The sequence below is a fragment of the Malus domestica genome, chromosome 16 (genome assembly GCF_042453785.1).
Source record: "Malus domestica chromosome 16, GDT2T_hap1".
NCBI lineage: Eukaryota > Viridiplantae > Streptophyta > Magnoliopsida > Rosales > Rosaceae > Malus > Malus domestica.
The window spans coordinates 10,297,332-10,319,474 of NC_091676.1; the positions used below are offsets into that span (position 1 = coordinate 10,297,332).

The 22,143-nt window shown below is 36.4% G+C and overlaps 2 protein-coding genes and 1 long non-coding RNA gene across 11 annotated transcripts; 2 read left to right on the forward strand and 1 right to left on the reverse strand.

Moving 5' to 3' along the window:
- Positions 1–4,515: 4,515 nt before the first annotated feature.
- On the forward strand, positions 4,516–8,901 carry LOC103430760 (probable receptor-like protein kinase At5g18500). The gene is made up of 8 exons (XM_008368905.4): positions 4,516–5,138; positions 5,988–6,649; positions 6,765–6,869; positions 7,022–7,144; positions 7,222–7,392; positions 7,524–7,653; positions 7,989–8,201; positions 8,392–8,901. Exons 2-8 carry the CDS (start codon positions 6,009–6,011, stop codon positions 8,509–8,511), a joined length of 1,503 nt encoding a protein of 500 aa, XP_008367127.1. The 5' UTR covers positions 4,516–5,138; positions 5,988–6,008; the 3' UTR covers positions 8,512–8,901.
- A 1,347-nt stretch (positions 8,902–10,248) lies between these two features.
- On the reverse strand, positions 10,249–13,583 carry LOC103430761 (pto-interacting protein 1-like). 2 transcript variants are annotated; one of them, XM_070815484.1, is made up of 9 exons: positions 13,297–13,491; positions 12,902–12,945; positions 12,689–12,781; positions 12,299–12,549; positions 12,079–12,205; positions 11,439–11,712; positions 11,193–11,325; positions 10,945–11,031; positions 10,249–10,702 (listed from the first exon to the last, which is right to left on the reverse strand). In XM_070815484.1, the coding sequence occupies exons 3-9, from the start codon at positions 12,768–12,770 to the stop codon at positions 10,586–10,588; spliced, it is 1,071 nt and encodes a 356-aa protein (XP_070671585.1). In that variant the 5' UTR covers positions 12,771–12,781; positions 12,902–12,945; positions 13,297–13,491; the 3' UTR covers positions 10,249–10,585. The 2 variants fall into 2 exon arrangements, with proteins under 2 accessions (XP_070671585.1, XP_008367128.1); XM_008368906.4 differs by lacking the exon at positions 12,902–12,945 and having other exon boundaries at positions 13,297–13,583.
- A 681-nt stretch (positions 13,584–14,264) lies between these two features.
- On the forward strand, positions 14,265–21,874 carry LOC103452736 (uncharacterized). Of its 8 annotated transcripts, none has more exons than XR_011577119.1 (7): positions 14,265–14,972; positions 15,202–15,270; positions 16,343–16,428; positions 17,195–17,256; positions 17,543–17,595; positions 18,030–18,264; positions 19,849–20,015. It is a non-coding gene; the product is annotated as an uncharacterized lncRNA (long non-coding RNA). The 8 variants fall into 8 exon arrangements; XR_011577120.1 differs by having other exon boundaries at positions 14,763–14,937; XR_011577122.1 differs by lacking the exon at positions 14,265–14,972 and adding an exon at positions 21,856–21,874 and having other exon boundaries at positions 15,132–15,270; positions 19,849–19,896.
- The last annotated feature ends 269 nt before the right edge of the window (positions 21,875–22,143 follow it).

Sequence of the window (22,143 nt, forward strand, 5' to 3'; positions counted from 1 at the left end):
TATTTGTTCATTACGTCTGTCTTTCTATTAAAGAACATATTTATATTCTATTTCAATAATGTTATTATTTATATCTTAATTATGACAAAAACGTAACAATACACATCTACAATTTTTTATTAGCATGTTATCTACTAATGCTATCAAGAACTTATCATCACAAATTATATTAACATTTCATCATTTAGTAATTAACATCTTGTCCAGAAATGAACTGATCATATATATTATATAAGTCAGGAGGCTCGTTGTAATCCAGTCCAAATTGTATCTTTTGCATGCTTTAGGTTGAGAGACAAGTAGAAGATTTAATTTTGACCTTTGTCTATGCCACCTGTATGAAACACTAAAAAACCTATTTAACTTTAAGATTTGGGTCCATAAAATATATTACCCTGTTTATACTTCACGCTTGCCCTTAAAACATAGGACATGGAGGTCCCTTGAGGAATTTGTACAGCACATTCTTTTTCCTACCTTTCCATTAAAATATAAGGCAAAATGCCAGACCAAAGTTGACCTTCGTTTCCCTTGCTGCTATAAAATTCAATACCGATATACTGCCGACTAAAAAGAAAAACCACAGCAAACCTGACTTTATATATTTTTAGTCTGCCTGCATCAAGGAAAAGAAAAAAAAATTAACAACCGAAGAAACTTGAGTTTTAAGTCACTTAATAGTACGGTTTAGTAGTAATTCTTTCATTTGTAAGCGGAAAGTTTTGAGTTTGAATCTTGTAGAAGATGAGTTCAATATCAATTTATTATGACTAGCTCATTAAGTTTCCAACTAATTATATTATTGTTCTTGGTGTATCGGAATTGAAAAATCTCTCCATGTTGAGAAAATAGTTATTAAATTTGGCTGTTTAGTTTTAGAAACCCTAATCAATGTCTTAATTGGATGATTATATCATATTAAACAAGTAACCGACACCTACTAGGTTACCACTTACTAGATACCAATGAGAGAGGATCCTCGTCGGATTCTCTTTGTGGGAATTCCAGAGATCCTCCAATCATATTTGTTCATCGTGTATCATGTGGCCAGTTTTCGTCAAGTACTATTTATATTCAATTTTAAATAAAAAAATTTACAATGATTTCTGACCGTATGATATATAATAAACGAATATGATTTGAGAATTCTCAGAATCCTCACAAAGAGAATTTAGCGAGGATCCTCAATAACAATGTTGCATCATTCGAATTTAACATTTTGACTGTTGAATATTTATGTACTTTTTCTCGATTAATTTAACCCACTTTTGTGAAAAGTCAACAATATTTGCGTGTGGGGAAGAAATGTGGCAACCCTTTATTAGCATAATCAATCTTGACGGAGCTGGCCCCATACGATCAATTTTTCATAAAGAAAATAACACAAAAAAGTAGTTTCGTTTTAGAGATTAAATGAAATTTTATTAACAACGATCAATTAGTTCATTAGTAAACATGTTAAATGTAATTAAGATAATAACACAACAATAGCCACTTCTCAAAGATTCGAGCTTGAGTAGTAATCATAGCTGATATAAAGATTTTCTCAACCACCACGATCAATAGTTCAAAAGGTAATAAATCATAGCACCCACAACCATGAAAACTAACCGTCATAGCAAAAGGGCGAGCACAACCAACATATAAATATAACCAAAAGATAGGAGAAACATAGAGAGGAAGGAAAGGAACAAATCAAAAGAGATTGTCGCCGACCTTTCAAGACCAAAAACAAGGTCGGCAACGGAGGTTTTTTTCTCTTTATAAGCTATATATCACATGCGGGTTAAACTTAACGTGTGCATTAATAAATCACTTTGAATGTATTATGACCAAACTAAACTGAAATATTGATTTTTTCAATATTTTTGTTTCACGTAAAATTTCTAATTTACGTGGTTAAGAACAATTATTCATACCTACACCAAGCAAATGTACGTATAGTTCTTGTGCATTTTTAATATAGGGCAATGACCAATTATAACATTGATTTATATGGCCAATTTGCTAAGATAAAACACATTGGATTCTATTTGATCATATTCCCCTCATAAGATTTTTACAGTTTATTGAATTTATTTAGGCGTTTAATTTTAGTAATTGTTAACGTTTTCCTAAATCTCATTGGATTCTATTTAATCATATTCCATGCTTGGTTGGCTAATCTAAACTCTTTTAACTTTAAAAAGTAATCTTAAGGCCAAAAACAAAGGCTTTTCTTCTAAACTCCAAAGCACTATTGTCTTATTCTATATTTTTCCTCATAACCGAAGCCTTGTGCAATGCTAAAAAACCAAGTGAAAAAGTATATGGAATTCGAAAAATAAATATGTATAACCCAATAGGCAATGTCTCAATTATTATTAACAAATATATGTACTCATTTCTTTCTCACCATGGAGACTTCATCATGTGCTATTGAAATAAAATCACTAATTATTTAAATAGAGCATTTCATAATGTTTCTACTCCTAACTATGAATATAATATTCATTTCAAAGGGTACTATATATACAAGCGCGTTTACGAGATGAATGATGAATGAATTGATTCAAAAGTCAATAAATTTTAGATACGAGCATTTCTATTATTGTATTTTTACTAACGGCTCACTCATACCTCATATTTGGGATGATTTTTAACGTCAAGAAGAAAAGTAACGCTGAACGAATAGTTGATTGGTAACTTAGCTCTATATAGTTATTAAACATTGAGATATATAATTAGGAGTAAGGCATGAATATGTAGTGTATTGCATCAAATACAGGTTCATAAAACAAAACAATAAATGATGAACGTGAATACCATGTGAAGTCATGCAGATGGAGGGGGACTGTTCATGTATAGCAGCGAGCAGTTAATAATACAGAAGCAGACGTATTATGTAGTCTATGTATCTGAAATGTGAAGCAATCTGACACTTGAACCTAGCTAGGTATATAATCGAGTCCTCAGCCTCCTGCACTCACTGGACCAACCTACTGCTACTAAACATGATTGATCCTGCTCTAGCTAAAGATATTAAGTTGCAAATGCGGAAACTCCAAGCTAACATATTGCTCGATCTTTCACCTCAGTAGCTTTTTGGTTATTGTATTGTGAAACCCTAATGAGATATTTACTTATCAATGATGGAAAGTAAAGAATCGAGAAACTTATGAATAGCAGAAGTGAGGAATGAAAATGAGATTCAAATTACTTTTCCTAGTTTATTTAAATATTGATTTTAACGGTATTGGATTACAAATTATAAAGTGAGATCCCCATACTATACCTAGTACATGTTGGGAAGTCGGGATTTAGAATGATTCACGCGTACAGATTCACAATAAGTAATTAACATGCAATAAATTACACGTCGACAATCTTGTGGACTAGATTTTATGGAGATACTAAAGCAACAACGGTTACGAAACTAAAAGTCAATTTTAGCTAACACTTTTGAAGAAACAGGCATTGAGTGATGGTTACGGAATAGCGTTCAAAAACAAAAGAGCCGCTCTTCAATCTTCATCGATCTGTAATGTGTTACTCTCTCCATACAGCAATGATATCTCATATCCTAAATCTGCCACAAATTTCATCATTTCATGAATTATGAAATATTGTTGTCGACTGTTTAGGTTGATCTGTTGATCTGGATTCCAGAACAGTTTTTTTCCTGGTGGGTTATGAACTTATGGGTTATATAGGATCCCAGATTGCATTTTCTTTTTATCAAAGAGAGACCAGCTAGTGGCTTCGGCACGAAATCCATTTTTTGGGGGATCGGGAAGACTCACAGAGACATTTTAGCATCTCTTGGTCATCATGTGATTCACTAGCACCTGAAATTGAACTTAGAACGTGCTGTGTGAAATAACAGCTTGAAATTCATCCCCAACTACTGAATTATCCGTTGTAGTTTATTTTTCTTCTCGAAAATATGAAATATTACCAATTTACCAGGGGTATCTTGGGGTCATGAGTCTATCATGAGTCTATAAAATTTGGTACGGAGTTCCAGTCTGTTTCCTTGACTATTCCCCCTTTTATTTCCTTCACAATTTGTGCTCTACATTTCTTCAAGGTCACACTGATTACTTGTCCCCCATGTAATCATAATCCCTCCTTATTATAAAACATTTATTTTATTTAAAAATTGATGTTTGACTAACAAAATACTTCTCTTTAAATATACAAGAGATCCCTTACATAAAATCTGAAATTATAAACTGTTTATATATGTAAGATATGTTAGTTGTTTTTATCCTTTTTCATAGTCTTGTTAAAAAGAAAATTGTAAAGCCACTAAGTAATACGATCTAGTGATATTTCTCTTTACTTGTAAGTGAGAAATCTTTAATTTGATTCTTCGCAAAAACGAATTTGAACTATATTATTACACAAAGAGTCTAGCCTACCCTCACCTTTTTGGTGTAAACACATCGTTTGCTAGAAAAAAAATGTAAAAAAAATTTGTAAATTCTTTAGAGAGAATAAAAAGACCCAAAAAAGGAGGGTTTTATGTTCTGCAAAACCTGATTTAAGTTTCGGATTATCTATCACCCTCAGCAGTCGGCACGCATTTAGACATCGCCATAGGAGTAAACAAATAAAAAGAAATGAAACGATAGAAATTTGTAAAAACAGCAAAAGAAAGCTTCGATTTTTTTCATGCTTCTCTTTTACTGTATGTAATGTTGTAACTTGTAATGCAGTCTCTCTCCTCACCACCTAACACTGACAACTCCAACCCTTTTTATTAACCCCACCATCTCCATTTGCTCTCCCCAGAATTCCATGTGCCTCTCTTCTCTTCTCCATTCCCCTTGGACTGCACAAACACACATTAGCCTCTGTGCTTGTGAGTTGTGACGTCCCATTTTTGTTTGGAGTTTTTCAAAAGGGGCAAGTGCTTCTCTGGAAGAGTGCTGCTCTGCCTCCTGTCTCACTGTCTGAGCTTGGATACAAAAACGCATTTGCCCAATTGAGAAACCCCAGAAAAGAAACCCACCAATGTTTACATTACAGATAATGGGATTGATTTGGTTATGTGGCAGCAGCCCCATTTCCAAGCTGGGTTTTTCTGGGTTCTCTAAATAAGAGATCTAGAAGACTGAGTTGAAGAAAAATTTCAAATTGAATTGAAGAAAAAGGTAAAAATTCTGAAACTTTCAGTATACAGAGCTTCTCTATATGGTTATTTCTTGCTACATTTATATATACATAATATATGTATATATATTCCCTGTTTGTTTGCTGGGCTAAATGTAGAAAATATTAAATGGGGATTTTTTTGAAGATTTTACTGTTCTTGTTGTTATTACCATAGATGTTAAAAGTTCAAACTTGTTTCAACTTTTGTGGGTAATGTAGAAGTGGACTTAGGTAAGCCAAGTGCCAAGTATTTGTTGTATTAGGCTTTAGTGGGTTTCTGCAGTTATTGGTTTAATTGGGTAGGGTGAAAAATGATTAAAGTCTTAGTCTTTATCGATTGTTTTTGTATTGGATATGGAATGATGTGGGAATGCATTAGTTGGTTATGCTGTTAATATGTTTTCACAGTTTGAAAGTGAGTGGAATTGGAAGGAGAAATCTTTGTGCATTTTATTTATCCTGCTCCTTCTTTGGTTTATGCTTCATATTTGCCAAGTTGCCTATTGGGTCTGAGTTTATTTATCCTGATCACTTTGGTGTTCTTTGCTCTGCATCTTCTTTGTGAGATTGTGGATTGTGGTTGAGTCTGTTTTCTTGACCACGTTGGTTTTCCGCTCTCTCTCTTCAGTACCGCATTATGGTCTACCACGTCTTTACTTTTATTATGTTCCCAATTTGTGAATGTGTGTTTTTGTCTTTGAAAAGAAAAAAATTGATGGCCATTGAAAGAGGTGAAATTTTGGCGATATAAGCAGTTAAATTCAGTAACAAAATGCTAGATATGCAAAAGGTTGAGTTTTTTAATGCATGGAATTGGAGTTCTCATTTCTTTGTTTTGAACTCTACAGGGTCCTTTGTATCAAGAGAAAATGGCATCCGGTCTTGATACTGTATTAGCCAAGAAGACATTTGTCTTCGGTTTAAAGGTTTGGGTATTAACAGGGATCATTGTGGGAGTTTTTATAGTGATGATTCTTGCGGTGCTATCAATTTGTCTTACTTCGCGAAAGAGATCAAGAAAGTCTAATGACGTGCTTCCTCTGGGCCAAATTCCAAATGATTCAAAGGAAATCAAAGAGATCAGGGTTGATCAAGCTTCAGCAAATAACTATATACCCCGTAATATTTCTTCTCTCACCCTTGGTGATAAATTCAGTGACAGAGAGTCAGAGAAAGTGTTGATCCATAAGAATGGAGATAGTAACAGTCGATCAGGCTCATTTAACAATGCGGAGAAGGAAACTGTTGGTTCTCAATCTGGAGATGAGAGTGGTGCGGCTAATATGTACAAGCCTTCTTCACAGCCTATAACTGCCTCTTCACCTCTATCTGGTCTACCTGAATTCTCTCGCCTTGGTTGGGGTCACTGGTTTACATTAAGGGACCTCGAATTTGCAACAAGTCGGTTTTCAAAGGAAAATGTCATTGGTGAGGGTGGATATGGAGTTGTTTATCGGGGTAATCTGATTAATGGATCTCCTGTGGCTGTGAAGAAGCTACTCAACAACCTGTAAGATGCATCTTATTTCCATAGTTTTATGGCTTTCTGTTTTTTGTATTTTCTCTTTTCCTTACAATTCAATTATTTGGGTTTATAACATTATATATTTTCAATCATCTCATAGAGGACAAGCAGAGAAGGAATTCAGAGTAGAAGTTGAGGCTATTGGGCATGTACGACACAAAAACTTGGTTCGACTTTTGGGATACTGCATCGAAGGCACCCACAGGTACCATACCCTTTAGTTTTACTGTAATGGCTTCCACATGGTAAAATAAGGCAGTAATGTATTAGCTGAGCATCTTGTTTTGGTTTGGATAAAGTAAAGAGTACCACTGTCACATCCTTAATTATATTCTTAAGCGAAAGAGTTTTGTACAGGTTGCTGGTTTATGAGTACGTCAACAATGGAAATTTGGAACAATGGCTACATGGAGCTATGTGCCATCATGGATATCTCACATGGGAGGCACGCATGAAAGTTCTTCTTGGCACTGCTAAAGCGTAAGTCTTCCTATACCTTAGTTTGAGTTGTTTATCCTTGTGGTTTATCTCCTCTGACTCTTTTTCATGTTTTTCAGGCTGGCTTATTTGCATGAGGCCATTGAACCAAAAGTTGTGCATCGAGACATTAAGTCGAGCAATATCTTGCTTGATGATGACTTCAATGCTAAGATTTCCGACTTTGGTCTGGCAAAGTTGCTAGGTGCCGGGAAGAGTCATATTACGACTAGAGTTATGGGTACCTTCGGGTGAGTACCTTTTTTCCATTAGGACCAGTTGCAAATATTTGTATGAAGATTCTTGTGTTGATAGAAGAACACTATATCGTTATTTTAGAGTAATCCTTTCTTATTGGCTCCTTTCATCATTCTTTTTTCAGGTATGTTGCCCCAGAATATGCCAACTCTGGCCTTCTAAATGAGAAGAGTGATGTTTATAGCTTTGGGGTTGTGATTTTGGAAGCAATCACTGGAAGGGATCCAGTGGATTATGGTCGGCCAGAACAAGAGGTATGACAAAATTGTTCCTATTTTGAAGTGAGAATTTTGAGATCAAATGTGCATTTTAGTTCTGCGTTCTTATATTGGTTAGTCAAGGTTGCATGTCATATTCAATAATCTGCTTTTAAATTCATAGTTTGCACAGGAAAATGTAAATTTTAGCTGGAAATTCTTGCTTCCGAACAGATGCATACCCACAAAAACCTCGGAGTTGTTTGATTTGTTCTGTGACAGCAATCTGTCTTTATATTTATCTGCTTCCTTTAGGGGAAGAAAAAAGAAGAAAAAGGAATGATACCAGTGTAGTAACAGTTGTCCTTACACCTGCTGCGTGGTTCTTGCAGGTAAATTTGGTAGATTGGCTCAAGATGATGGTTGGAAGCAGGCGTTCAGAAGAGGTGGTAGATCCGAACATTGAGACCAGGCCATCTACGAGCGCCCTTAAACGAGCCCTTTTGACTGCACTGAGGTGTGTAGATCCAGATTCTGATAAAAGGCCTAAAATGGGGCAAGTGGTTCGCATGCTTGAATCGGAGGAGTATCCCATACCGCGAGAGGTATGTCTCTGAAATCATCTTTGAAATAAGAATGCTAAAAATACCTTACATCCATTTTCGACACAAATATATAGATTGATTCAAATTTCTGGCTTGCGTGGTTTTTTATTTATTTTCCCAATTGGTCTCATCCTTATACTCTGAGGAGTTCATAAGTTGATCTATCTATTGTAACTTGGTTGGAATTTAGGACCGAAGACGCCGAAGAAATCAAGCAGGGAATACAGAAGCCGAGTCTCTGAATTCTGATACAGATAAAAGTGAGAATCCAGATACAAAGACAGATAGCAGAAGGAACCATCGAACATAGGCACGTGGGCGAATCAATCATAGAAATGCAAGGAATACAAGTTGTTGATGCACAAACACAAGTCAAAGGGGACATTTTGCACTCGTTTAAAGCTTTCATATTCTTCAGCCTGCCATAGTTAAGATCAAGGGAAGGAATCGAAACGAGATGAAGGAAAGGATGAAAACGAGAAGTAACCTTTTTTTCTTTTCCTTTTGATTCTATAAACCTACATATAGATGTTGAGAGACGGTTATTGTGTGTGGAGTGGCATTGGAAGGGGATGCCCTTGCCACCGGTTGTGTACAGTTATCGGTTTTTTCTTTTCCTTTTTGTTTAGGTGATTGTAGTTCATGAGATTTTTCCTGAGGACATGCCAAGGTTTACAGTAAGAAACGTTTTTGGCTTGCATTGTGTGTTTCTACCAGCATTGTGTTAGGTTTACGACCGCGACCGCAACCGCAACCGCAACGGGAGCTTGGTTGACATGTCAAGCCATGTTCCCGTACATTTGAAGCAAAATGTGAGATGTTGAAACTCAGCACAAAGAAACGCAGTCATATAATTGCCAAGTTCAGTATAAGGGTTGCACTGTTAGTTGTTAGGGGGAGGGGGATTGAGCCTGTATCAAGGTACATAAGCATCATTATTTCTCGTATCTGCGGTGAAGCGTTATCTGCATTCTCTCAACTTTTTGGAGTAAACGTATGCGTTCAGCCCCGTACTTTTTTTATTGGATTTGATCTAACGATCCTCGGTCAATTAGTTTACACCGTTGGATCAAATTAAACTGCCAAATATTTGTTGCGCTATGAGAACATATTTTTTTACCTGATAGTTTACACCGTTGGATCAAATTAAACTGCCAAATATTTGTTGCGCTATGAGAACATATTTTTTTACCTGACATTCACCTTGGATTTTGGATAGACATTGATGTGTTAATTATCCTATATACAATCCTATCGTGTTTGAATAAAGCACGTTATCCACCCACCAAAAAGGATCGCAACCATTAGAGCAACTCCACCCTTGGAGCCCTCCCCCCTGGCAATCCACTATTCAATCCACCTAGTGAACAGTAACCGTCCTTAATAAACAGTAATTGCCATTTGCATCTCCACCCTTGGAACCCTTCTCCCGGGCAATTAGTAATAAAATATTAATATTTTTTTTCTCACCCAATCCATAAAATATTATTATTTTTTCCTAATTTTGACCGGTCCTCTCTCTCTCTCTCTCTCTCACAGCAGCCATGGAACACCGAGGAGGAAGGAGGAAGGAGGACCGGTCCTCTCTCTCTCTATCTCTCACAGCAGCAGCCATGGAACACTGAGGAGGAAGGAGGACACAGAGAACACCGAGCGCATGCACCGATGCCGCACATCAGCCGTACGTCACACATCCCTCAGGCTCTCGGGCTGGCAATCCCCGCCGGGCCTGTCGCTCGGGTCCTTTCTCCTCACCTGTCCCCCGAGCAACCAGCAACGCTGGAGCCCTATCCCCCGACCGTCGGGCCCTTTCTCCTCGCCTGTCCCCCGAGCAACCAGCAACGCTGGAGTTGCTCTTATGGGATCGTTTGTTCAGTCAAACATATGTACTAAACAAAAACATAGATATAGATTGGATCAGTTGGTTAAGACAATGTGTCTTAACTCAGAGCATCCAAGTTCAAATCGCCTTCCCATAAATTACAATAGTTTAGAACATTGTCGCCCAAAAATAAAAACATAAATAATATGTTTCCAGACCAGCACAGAATAAAAACAGCTTGTTAACATTGTTCACAACAAAAAAATAAAAAACTATATTACCATGTTTGGAATCTTATTCTCTGCAAATATATGTACAGTTCCAGGAGACTAAACAGACACCCAAGAAAAGGCTCTTGATGTCGAATGGTCAAATAATCCAAGGCTCCAACTTGGAACTTGTAAGAGTTGGTGTGAATTACATAGGGGATCATTAAGATTTTGATGACTAAAAGGAACCGAACAATGGTATACGATCTACAGAAACTGTGGTTACCAAACAAATCTCAGTGATGTTGTCTGCACGAACGAGTGACATGTCAGGAATCCAGAAGTTTGTTGTTTCAATGGCGGGGAGCGGACCGAGCACGCAATAGAGGTTGTAGAGCGTTGACAACAATGCTCATATTTGGCCGGAAATTAGCTTCATATTGGACGCACAAAGCGGCAACAGCAGCAAACTGTTTCAAGCACGTACAAATTGCGATCAGTGGATTTGGAGTAAACCAGCTACCTGCCTTTTCAATTAGTCTATAACTGGTCGAATGAAAAGTATGTCGTGTTCTTGTCCATCCAGTCAACAATTTAAACATAACATAATTGTATATGTGTGTACACCTATTAAGGAAAAATAGCTTTGGCAAGTATTTCTCAGAATCAAGAAACCGGTGGTGAATAATTACTCAAAAGTGTTCCCCATTACCTTTGCAACTGCCTTGGAAGGGTATTCTCCATTGAGTCTAGCATCAACACACTGCTTCACCTTATCCTCACTGAGTTTAGGTGTTGCCTAATAGAACCATATATTCGAGAAACAAACTCAGCGAAATGAAAAATGAAAACCAGTTAAAAGTAAAATTCTCAGCTTCCACCCCTCCAGAATGAAAAAAAAAAAGATGCAAGAACCAAGCATGAGTTACAAGTAGACAAGAACTAGGTTGAAATTAGTACCCATGTCACAAGGCTCTGCTGCCCACGCGGCAATGTGTGATCAACAGGTTTACGCCCAGTCAAGAGTTCAAGCAACACTACACCAAAGCTGTAAACATCACTTTTTGAACTCAGCTCTCCGGTCATTGCATATCTGCCATTCGGAATCACATATAAGAATTACAATGGGAACGATGTATATGCCAAGTCAAAATTTTGAGCGTACATCATAACGTGATTTATACAGTACATCAAGGAAGAACTTACTCTGGAGCATGATAACCAAAAGTCCCAAGAACACGAGTAGAATGAAGACGTGCTGCCATATCAGGTGCTTGATTTGACAGATCAAAATCAGCAATCTTTGCAACATCATCATCAAAAAGCAGTATATTGCAGGACTTAATATCACGATGGACTATATGAGGCCGAGCCTTTTCATGTAGATATTCAAGTCCTCTGGCTGCTCCTACAGCAATTTTAACCCTTTGTACCCATGACAAAACCGGTCCTGGCTGTGCTCCCTTAACACCTTTCCGTCCTATAGCCACATAAAGTGAAACAAAATTCTATTAGCATAGAGATGAAGGCGATCTTACTAATTATCAAAGAGATAAAGCTAAAAAATTTGCAGCCGAAGAGCTATTTTCTATTGTTTGGAGGCCAACCCGCTCGTTTAGCAGATTAGTAGAAATACTAGGCGTCATTAGACACAAACAACTATCATCAACTGACCTTCAACCTAATAGTTATTAAGCCTCCTTCTAAATTTTAAACAAAACAAAAAAAACAAAAAAAAACTGCATGCATAAAGCTTCACTCAAAAAACATCTATGTGGTCCTTGATTATTATAATTTTGGAGGCTGTAATAACACCAGACGATAGAAATTTGGAAATGTTACTTACCGTGGATAATATCATGAAGAGACCCATTAGGAGCATACTCATAGGCAAGGAGACGGAGAGGGCCATCAACACAATAACCAACAAGCTCCACAACATTTTCATGTTTTAGTCTTGAAACCATGGAGACCTGTAAAATTATGCTCCAAGAATTAAATAAATTTCAGCACCAAATCACATACAATGTTAAAGTACAAAACACAAAAAATTCCGTAGACCAAACCTGCGATAAGAATTCTCGCTCCAGTTGTTTACTGGAATCTAACTTCTTAATAGCTGCAGCAGGCCCACTTTTCAGAACACCATGATATACTCTTCCATATGAACCCTCACCGATTAAAGATTTTGTGCCAAAGTTATCTGTCAAATCTTTCAATTCATCCACTGGAATGGCAGCGACAGCAATGGGAAGGATATTTACAGTCTGTGTATCCACGGGTGCAGCTTCTTCGTGATAGTAACCTCCACTATTGCCTACATTTCAAATGTCGAGTTTTGCATCAATCCAACAAGACGCCATAAAACGATGGACATCCAAAACCAAATGGCATACAAGTTATTAGCTTCAATGCTCTTGATAAGAATACCATAAATATAAACACACACAGGGTACCTGCTGAGTGATTTGTTACATATGGTCCATTCTCAGAAGCTCTACGGGTGTCATCTTCTACACAACAACTGAAGCAGCTCATAATCGTTTTTCCTGAAGAAATAACATCTTAAGCAATCTTGCATAGACAAACCGTGCGCGATAACGTTCATCTAACAAAGATCAGTGCTTTCAGGATAATTATAGAGTGGGCTTAATTAAGTTGACTAAAACCTCAATGAACCAACATGCTTTGTTCCAATTCCCCAGTTTATTCTCTACATGTCAAACAAGAGAAATGAAGAAGAAGCACTTGGATATCACCCAAAAAATTAAAAAACACAAACAAAAATACGCATCAAATTCAAAGGTTAAATCCATCAATTTATTCAATTAACAAATAAACTAAATCAATTCAAAAACCTAAGATTGTCTCTTAAAATCCATCAACAAGGAGAGATTCATATTTACAACAGCAAATAAAATTCAAAGCCTTCAATTTCTACATGTTCCTCTTGAATCTTGTCTAAAAAAAACAAACAGATAAACTAAATCAAAAGAAAAAGAAGTTACAAAAAAATAAATGAAAATTTGAAAAGTAGCAAAATTTTGGGGGAAAGAAAGCTCACCTTTGGTACGTTTGAATGGTTCTTCTGGCAATTGGGTTTTCTCAGTTTTGAGTGAAGCGTTGGAATTGGAGTGATGAGTGTGATCAGGGCGGCTATGGAGGTCTGCAGGAGAGGGAGAAGGGAAGGCGGCGCACGTCAGCGGTTAGCAGAAGGCATGCAAATGGGGAGGGCTGGGATGTCTGTATGTCTCCCTGTTCTGGCTTTTGACTTATGGTAGAAGGATTAGGACTCTCACCTCTCTTCTTTCCATCTCCTTCTCTTACATTCTTTATTTTATTTTTTTTCTTTTATAAAAAATTAATATAAAATGTTAATATGGTTTAACCGTGATTGTTCAAATAGAAGAGAGAAAAGGGAAAGGAAAAAAAAGAGGGGAAAAAATCCTACTTTAATCATAAATATTTGAAGCTTCTATTTGAGTTTAAAGAAATTAACAAACATTATATTATAAGAAATATTAAAATTTCATCGTGACAATTACATAAATAAATAATTTTAAATTAAATTAAATTTTTACAAACATAATTTATGAGTCAAGACTTAAGAAATAAACCATACTTATTATCTTCCCTTAAAAGGGCGTATAAATATCTAGTTCTTTTACATTTGTGTCATTATACATTACTTTAGTCTAAAGAAAGGTTTGGAATTGGCACTGTAGAAATGACAAGTGTTTCAATCCGAATTTCAGATTAATTACAACCATGCCATTGCTCTGTGTTGGTTTTGGGTCAGTAGACCGGCCCTCAGCCAAGCCCAAATGAGTTTGTTTTAGCCGAGAAGCCCGGCCCTCAGTCAGGCCCAAATAATTTAATTACAGTTTTGCCCATCAAAGAGTACAATCCGATGGTGGGGATGGTGTATTAGGAAGGGTAATTTTGTCCTCTCGGTTTTGGGCGAGATGGGGGGTAACCGGGTAGGTGTCATTTGCTGTAGTTCAATTAGGGTTTCGGGATGGAAGGTCTGAGGGAGAGACAGACAGAGACAGAGACAGAGATATAGATGGCGATGGAAGGAGAGCGAGGGGGAGGGGTAGGGGTAGGTCTCGGTACTGTTGCTGCAGATGGCTTTCATAAGTGGGAGAGTCGGTATGGTCAGAGAATACCATATGGGTCGTCGGGATTTCAGGGACACGGGGTAAGGGTCATCAACAAACCCTACTGAGAGTGGGGTGTGCCGGTTCTTGCGCTGCATGCCTCAAATCCAAAGATAAGTTCGTTTTTTAAATTGGATTTTTTAATGGTAGGTTAGATTTTCGAATTGTTAAAGAGGGAGAGGGGGACAGCGCGAAAGAGAGAGAGGGAGAGGGAGGAGTAGGAGAGGGGGTACACTCAGAGAAAAGCATAGGGGTCGTCGGGATTTGAGGGAGAGATGTTTTGCGGTGAATTTCAACTTATTTACAAATTTGCCACAGGCTCTCTCTGCCGCTGATCGTGATGCACACGCGTTGATGATCGCGGGAAGGGAATAACAATGGTAAAGCAGGCCTTTTCCGTTTCCTTCCCAAAGAGATGGAAAGGGAGATAAAGATAGAGAGAGAGGAGAAAGCATGGCTGTGTGTATTTTTTGGAGTTAATTAATGGGTTAGTGCACACTGCACAGGGTCAGTGAGGAGAGAATGACAGAGGGATGTATGGGAGGGTATGGGTTTTCAGTTTTTTACTCTGATTCAACAGGTTATGCACTGTTTGAAAATCATTGTTTATTGTTTTGTTTTCCATTTACTTTGTTAAAACCATATTTCGAATTTTTTGGTTTCACTGTGCTCATTTCTGTGCTTCTTGATAATTTCCTGGTGTTTGCTTCTCATCCCTCTGTTGGTAGATTTTTTCCTCATTTCTTGGTTCCTTATGTATTCCTTGGTACAAATCTGTCTAATTTTTGGCTGTGTGATGATCCTTGCAGGTGAGCTATATGAATGTTGTTTTGAAACACAGAGCTTCATCCACTTGAATCTGCAATTCATAGCAGCAGGTTCATCCTCACCCTTTCACTATTATCTTCTTAAAGCGAAACATTTTAATTATGGCTTTGGTTGCTTGACATTTTTAGGTATATAATTTGCTATACTTTTGTTTTGGTTTCTTCAGTTAGATGTAATGTACAAGTCAGATCTCTTATTTTCCTGCAAATGAATAGACTTAATGCAATCCTCGGTCAAATCATTTATCACATTCAGACAAGTCCCAATTATTTTTGCATATGAAGAAGACCATCTTCACCAACACCGGATTTATCTACAAAGTGAATTTTGATTACCCCAAACTTATTAATCAAGAAGCCACTGTTTTAATAAAATTTGGCATAATCTTTAACATGAATATTGAAGGAAAGAAGCAAAATAGGCCTCAAATGGATGTATATGTGTAGAAATTATGTTGGAAGGTTAGTTAAACTTAGGCTTATTCTCAAGTATAGTATAAATCCTTGGGTTATTTGGATTTCAGTATTTATCAAACTTTGCCTTGCTTATGTATTGATCTCATAACTGTCGCTTTTGTACAACAACCCAAATATGGAATCTGCCATCTAGATTCTATATGGAAGTTGTGAAGCTTTTTTCCCCCAAAATTTTGGTCTTTTTGTTTTTGTATGTTGGTTTAAAACAAATAAAAAGTTTTGGTATTGGTATTTTGCTTTTGTTCCTAAACAAGGGCAATTTTTTACTTTTGAAATGGTTGTCACCTTATTATTTGTTCATGTGCCAGTGCCAAGTTATGATGGTGCTCATTGCTCTAGGAAAATTGGGAGGGGAAATTTTCATATGCTTTGTGGAATCTTTGATGCAATTAACATTTTAAATTTGACTCCTCCCATTAGTATTTTTTCTTTGTGATAAATTCTGTTGTAATCTATGTGTGTTGCTGATGAAAGAAGATAAAGTTTTAGCCATGATCCTTAATGGTCCCTGAAACTCATGGGTACTTTCACTTGCTATGCATACGGTGATAAATGTGGTTGATGCTGTTATGATTCATAACTAGGCAGTTTCCTCTCATATTTCCTTTGGTTCTGTAATGATTTTCTTTTGCCATCTTATGTTCAGGCTTGGGTTACCCTTGGTAGAGCACAGTTAAATTTGGGGAGGCTGATAGTGCCATTCAAAGCTTCGACAGAGCATTAGCCATCAAGGTAGTGTTTCACCTTTCAAGAAATTATAATCTGTAGTTCTCAAAGCTTCTGACGCTATTTTCTAATGCGTCTTTGAGCCACTGACCTTAGGTGGAGTCTGATACTGCAATATTATGTGCTAATCTAATAAACCCTGCAACTTATTCGTCTTCGTCATGAGTAATTTTTTATTTTTTTCATTGAAATAAGGATTTAGTGGATGATTGTTTGTAACACATGTTAGTTAAAATGAGTTGAGTATTGGGTGCCAATCCCATGTCTGCAAATCACAGTACCCTAAGGAAGAAACACTGTCTGCACAATCTATAATACTTGTTCAAGCAAGAATCTTTTCCCAGACTAAAAAGCTTACATTTCAATTGATCTTTCCTTTTCTTCTCAGTGAAAACACATACTAAAGCAACAATGCTATGGTGGTTGGAATAAGCGTTCTCAGCTATGTATGGATGCTTGATATGAATTAGGTGACTGATGTTGAATCAGTCAATAAAAAACAAATAGGATCTAATATATTATACATTAATCCATACATAATGTTTTTGTTGTCCGCCCGGTATCAAAGGTGAGAAAGGCCTTCTTTATTTCGGCATCAATTATTAATTGAAAACTCATTCATATTTTTTCATAGAAATTCCGTCATTGTGCATTGCTATTTAATTGCTCCTTTTGGGTTTTTTAGCCGAAAAGTAGGTCAGTATATATTTAATTTAGCTCCCCTGATTTTCTTTTTTAATTTATCTTTTGTTTGTTTTGTTGGGAGATGTAGTTTGATCAAATCAGGTTGAATTGAATTATCCTTGAAATGACAAGAAGGAACGGACTAAGCAAGTAATAATTCTTAATTACTTAAATCTTTACATTTTAATTTTATGATTTGATTGGCCCTTATATAAATTTCGAGCTCCATAATTGTTGGACCATTGATGTGTTATGAGTGGTGACTAGTGAATGTGTGTAAATATTGTGTATGGGTGTTAAGTACTTCAGATTTTATCAAACTTCTCAGAAGGGAAGGGGTATCCCCTTCTTCTTCTTCTTTTTCTCTCGAATTGTCTCTTAAAAAACTAAACCGTGGCGGCCAGTTTTCTTATCCCCTAATCACTGATCTCCGCAGGTTTTGCCCAAGCCAGCGAAAGATTCAGGGGAACAGAGCTCACACTATTAGAGGTATATGTTCACATCCCTAAATTTTTTTTATTATAATAATTTCAGCTGGATCTGAGTAATTCTAAGTCATGGATCTATGAATAGTGTGTGTTTGAGTCTCTCAGCGTCTATTTTTTTTCATCGAATGGTCTCTGTTGTGTCTGTATTTGTGCATCCATGTATGAATATGCTCTCTAAAAGCTCATTATTGTCCTGGGAAGCCTCCTAAATTATTGATTCCTTGCTTTCTATGTACAATGTTATTAAATTCTATTTTCTAATTTACTAATTTTCTGATTTTTGGGATGGAGGGAGTGAAAATATAGTAATTTTCAGGGATTTTGGGTCTTTGCGGGATTTTTTGGGTAAATTTGTGATTTGCAGTTGATTTTAGGAATTGATTTATAGGTTTGGTTTGAATGCACTGACAGAAGTTATTGTTTCTGTTAATGCAGATAATGAAAGGTAAGTTTGAAAGTAAAAGGGATTGAAGTGGTGTCTGGTTAGAAGGAGAGAGATCCACGGCAGTGGGCACGACCATGGCCGCAGCCACGAAGAGGAGAGACTGTTGGCGACATCGAAGCTTCTCAAGGAATTGACCGAGGAAGATGACATGAAATTACAGATTTGGATTTCATCAGCACGGCCATGATCATGAGCATTTTGGTAGTTTGCATCTCTAAGTTCTTGGTATTTCTTCTTACATTTAATCTGGTTGAATTCTGTTCTTGGTATTTCTTCTTACATTTAATCTGGTTGAGTTCAGTTCTTGGTATTTCTTCTTAAATTTTATCTGGTTGAATTTTTTATTTTATGGGTTTGGAAATTCAAGTTTTTTCTTTTCTTTTTTTTTTCTTTCTGCATTTTATATTTCCATTGAAGCTTTTGAACTGTTCTGTTTGGTCTTCAGTATGATTACTTATAAACTATTTTGCCATATGCATTTGCTACAAAATGTAAACTTATTTTAAATGAAAACATATTGAAGTCTCTTTGCATTTGCATAAGCTATTGTGTGTTGTTAAAAGAGAGAGGGCATCTACCATAAAACACACACGCCATGGGTGTAAAACTAAGTTTGTCATGGAAGGGTTTCTGGATTTCTTCGATACCCTCTCCTTCGGCCAAACCTCTGCATTTACATGAATTTTTAGATTGCAGGGTCTGACAGCATGAAGAATATAGACCATTAGCAGCTATAGATTTATTTTTCAAAGCATTTTGGATAGGACAATTAATGGATGGTAGAAGTAAAACTGAAAATCTTTTGCATAATCATTTATATGGTGCACTTATACATTAGCTCTCTTGCACAAAAAATCTCTAACAATATCAATGTATAAACCGCACTTCTACATGATATGTTGGCATCTTACAATTTAAGAGAGCTACCATTCACATTCACATACACCATATTAATCGTTTACATATCTGGCAATTTCATAGCATTTGACGTTTTATCCCATCTACAACATCTCAAGCCTCATTACTTTATGTAGAAAATTACTTTATACATATGCAATTTACATGTCTTGAAGTTAATGACATTAGCTGTGCACATGTCTGAATATTGGTGCTTAAGATGCATGAGTTAATGACATTAGCACAAAACTATAATTTCTCGACATGTCGTGAGCTGAAATGCTAGAAAGGAAAAAAAAATGTCCACTTCCTCTGGCCTCCTGAAGTGTTTCCATTCCAGTGTCACCATCTTTTGTTTCATTCATTTGTAGAATATCTTCTTCTTTTTTTCTATACCTTTATTACCTCCTTTTAACTACAATTATCTGTACTTGATTAGTATTATTAGATCCATTCTCAAAATTTTGCATCCCCTGCTTCTTTCTTATGGTCCTTATACTCAAACATGTGCAAGTTTGTATTTTTCTGATGGATTAGACTATTGGGAACTTAGTTACTTATGCTTTTTATATATTTTTGTTGGGTTTTTTGTTTTTTCGGAAAATGAGTATTTGATTAATCGCTTGACTTTCGCTTTCAAAAGGACTGTTAGAAGTTTTGTGTCAATTTGGTTGTGATGGTAAGATTAATTCATGTAACATTGGTATGTGGCATGTGAGTGTCGAATTTTTTTCTTAATTTAATTTCGGAAAGAAATGCGTTTAACTGTAGTCCTATATGATGAAGTTAGCATCCTTATAAGTTGGGAACCTAAAACAGGATTGGTGTACTCATAAATTCCTACTTTTCTCTGCCTCCTTCCCCTCTACTTTCACCAGTTGTGACTTATTTTCTTTTTTGGTTCTATCTCAGGAGTTTGTCAACGAGAAAGTTTGTGAACGAAAGAAATCTAATCGAGAGGTATTTTCTTTTTGGCAGATATCATGAATTATGTTTGGGTGTTTAAACAATATTTGCCTAAAAGTATACTCTGTTTTTTAGTGCTATTTCAAATAAGGTAACGTCCCCAAACACTGATATTTTGGTTTTCTATTGTTATGTGTGAAACCAGCTTGATTCGGGTTATTATAAGGTTGAGGGTTGCGGATGGTTAATCATGTTCAATAACCTTAGTTACAAGGACATTCACTTAAATTTTGGTTTCAAGTTGTAGAAAGACGGCTTTTCATTCTTTCTTAATATAAGCTTTCATTACAGCTTAGTTTCACATCATTCGTCATTGGATTTGCTATTTAAGTTTTTAGTGAGAAAATCTTATTGGTGAATTGTTAAAAGGTAGGAAGAGAGAAGGCAGCCTGCGAATTTATAAACTAAAGTTCAGATGCATTTTCTGTGGTATGGGGTGTCCGAGAGAAAGGGTTTCAGGGATTAGGTTGGGTGGGATTTCAAGGATTAGGTTTGGGGTTTTGTTTGTGCGATTTGTAGAGAGATGGGGGGTGTCCGAGATAGGATTTAGGAGATTTGTTTTAGGAATTGCAGAGAGAGATAGGGAGTGTTTGAGAGAAGTGTGGGAGGATTTAGATGTAATGGCTGCCTTTGTTACATTATGATTTATGTTTTTTGCTATAGAGTCGAAGATGTCCGGTCTCAGAAAATGTGAACAGCCACACGCTCTCTGTGATCGAATGCTGCACACCATGCTGCATATTTTTTTGTTTGAACATCTGTGCTTGACGACTTACCTGCTCAAACACCGTTTTTTCTGTGTTTTGCTAACTGCTAAGTGAGATATGTAGGCTGCAGGGCATATATTTTACCGTCTTAACTGCAAGGGCAAAATATGTGTAAACTGCAGCTTGCTTTTGTTTCTTCAGTTTCGTATGGAAACATACCTTCTGCTTATTTTTGCCTTTGAACGGTTGTGGTTACAAAATTAGCTACTTGAACCTGTTGAAATGGTTGCCTACACTGTAGGACACATATTATATGTGTGAACTACATGTTTCTTCTGTTTCTTAAGGAAACAAAACTTTTTTGGAAACCATCTCTTTCTAATCAAAGACGTTCAGTTTTGTCCCATTCATTGTACAATGTGTTTACATACCAGCTCACTTGAATGTATATAAAAGCAAAATTGCTTAACTTATCAACCTCATTCACTCATGTATCCCTTTGTTTGTTCATAATTTTGTTGAATTTATTCAACTTAAATGTGTTTTATTCATCCGATTATGCCTGAAACAGATGGTTTCCGCAGTAACGCGCGGGCGTAATTTCTAGTGAATAATTAAATAAAGGCCCAAATCTAATCCGTCCATTGTACATGGAACAATTTTGACCCATGCTTCACCTTCGGGTCCAAAGCAAAGGTCCGACTGAATTCCGGGGTCAAGTTTTAGACTTGATGCTCAAATAGCAGTCCAACCCGTTTTAGATTCAAAGCCAAAAATTACACAACCGTAGTCTTGACTTGTCTTGTATACCCTTCTTTCTTATTTTTTGGCTTTTTAATTCTTCTTTGTTTTATTCGATGCAAAGGCTCGAAATAAGTAGGGGTCGTGTATGGGGAGAAAATTTTGTGGGGAAGTCATTTCGTTTCTTTTTTGGTCATGGAGATTAGATTTAAATTTAAAATCTCTTCTAACATTGAAAGGAGGTGTATCACTAAACTAACAACTAAATAACACCGAGCATGTCTTCAAAACTAAAAATTTCTTCACTACAAGAGGTCATTTCAATATGGTGACCGTCCAAACTCAGACTTGCAAAGAAGTTTGTCTCCCTTTTATGTTGCTAATAGTTCTAGTTTACAAATACAAAAATATCAATCCTCGGTTTCAGCCTCAATAAACCAAATACCTTGAATTACAAGAGTTATCTTTGTTGTGTATTTACCTTTCTCAGTACGTACCTTATCAGGTGACATGATGCGAGGCAATAAACACCTAAATTTCTTAGGTAGTTTAAGAAAGTGACGAAAAATAATGCTTAAAAACGAAAGGGATTGGTAAAAGGGAAGTCTCATCATCTCCGTCTATCACTCTCACACTAGCCGTGGCGACACCATCTCCTCCAGATATCAAGCATCCCAGCTAGGCAAATTAACCATTGACTTTTACATGTTTTCATCTTGTATTATTCCTTGTAAACATATAAATGAAAGCTATTCAACCCGACTCAAAACATTATATGGTATCAACGAGCCCT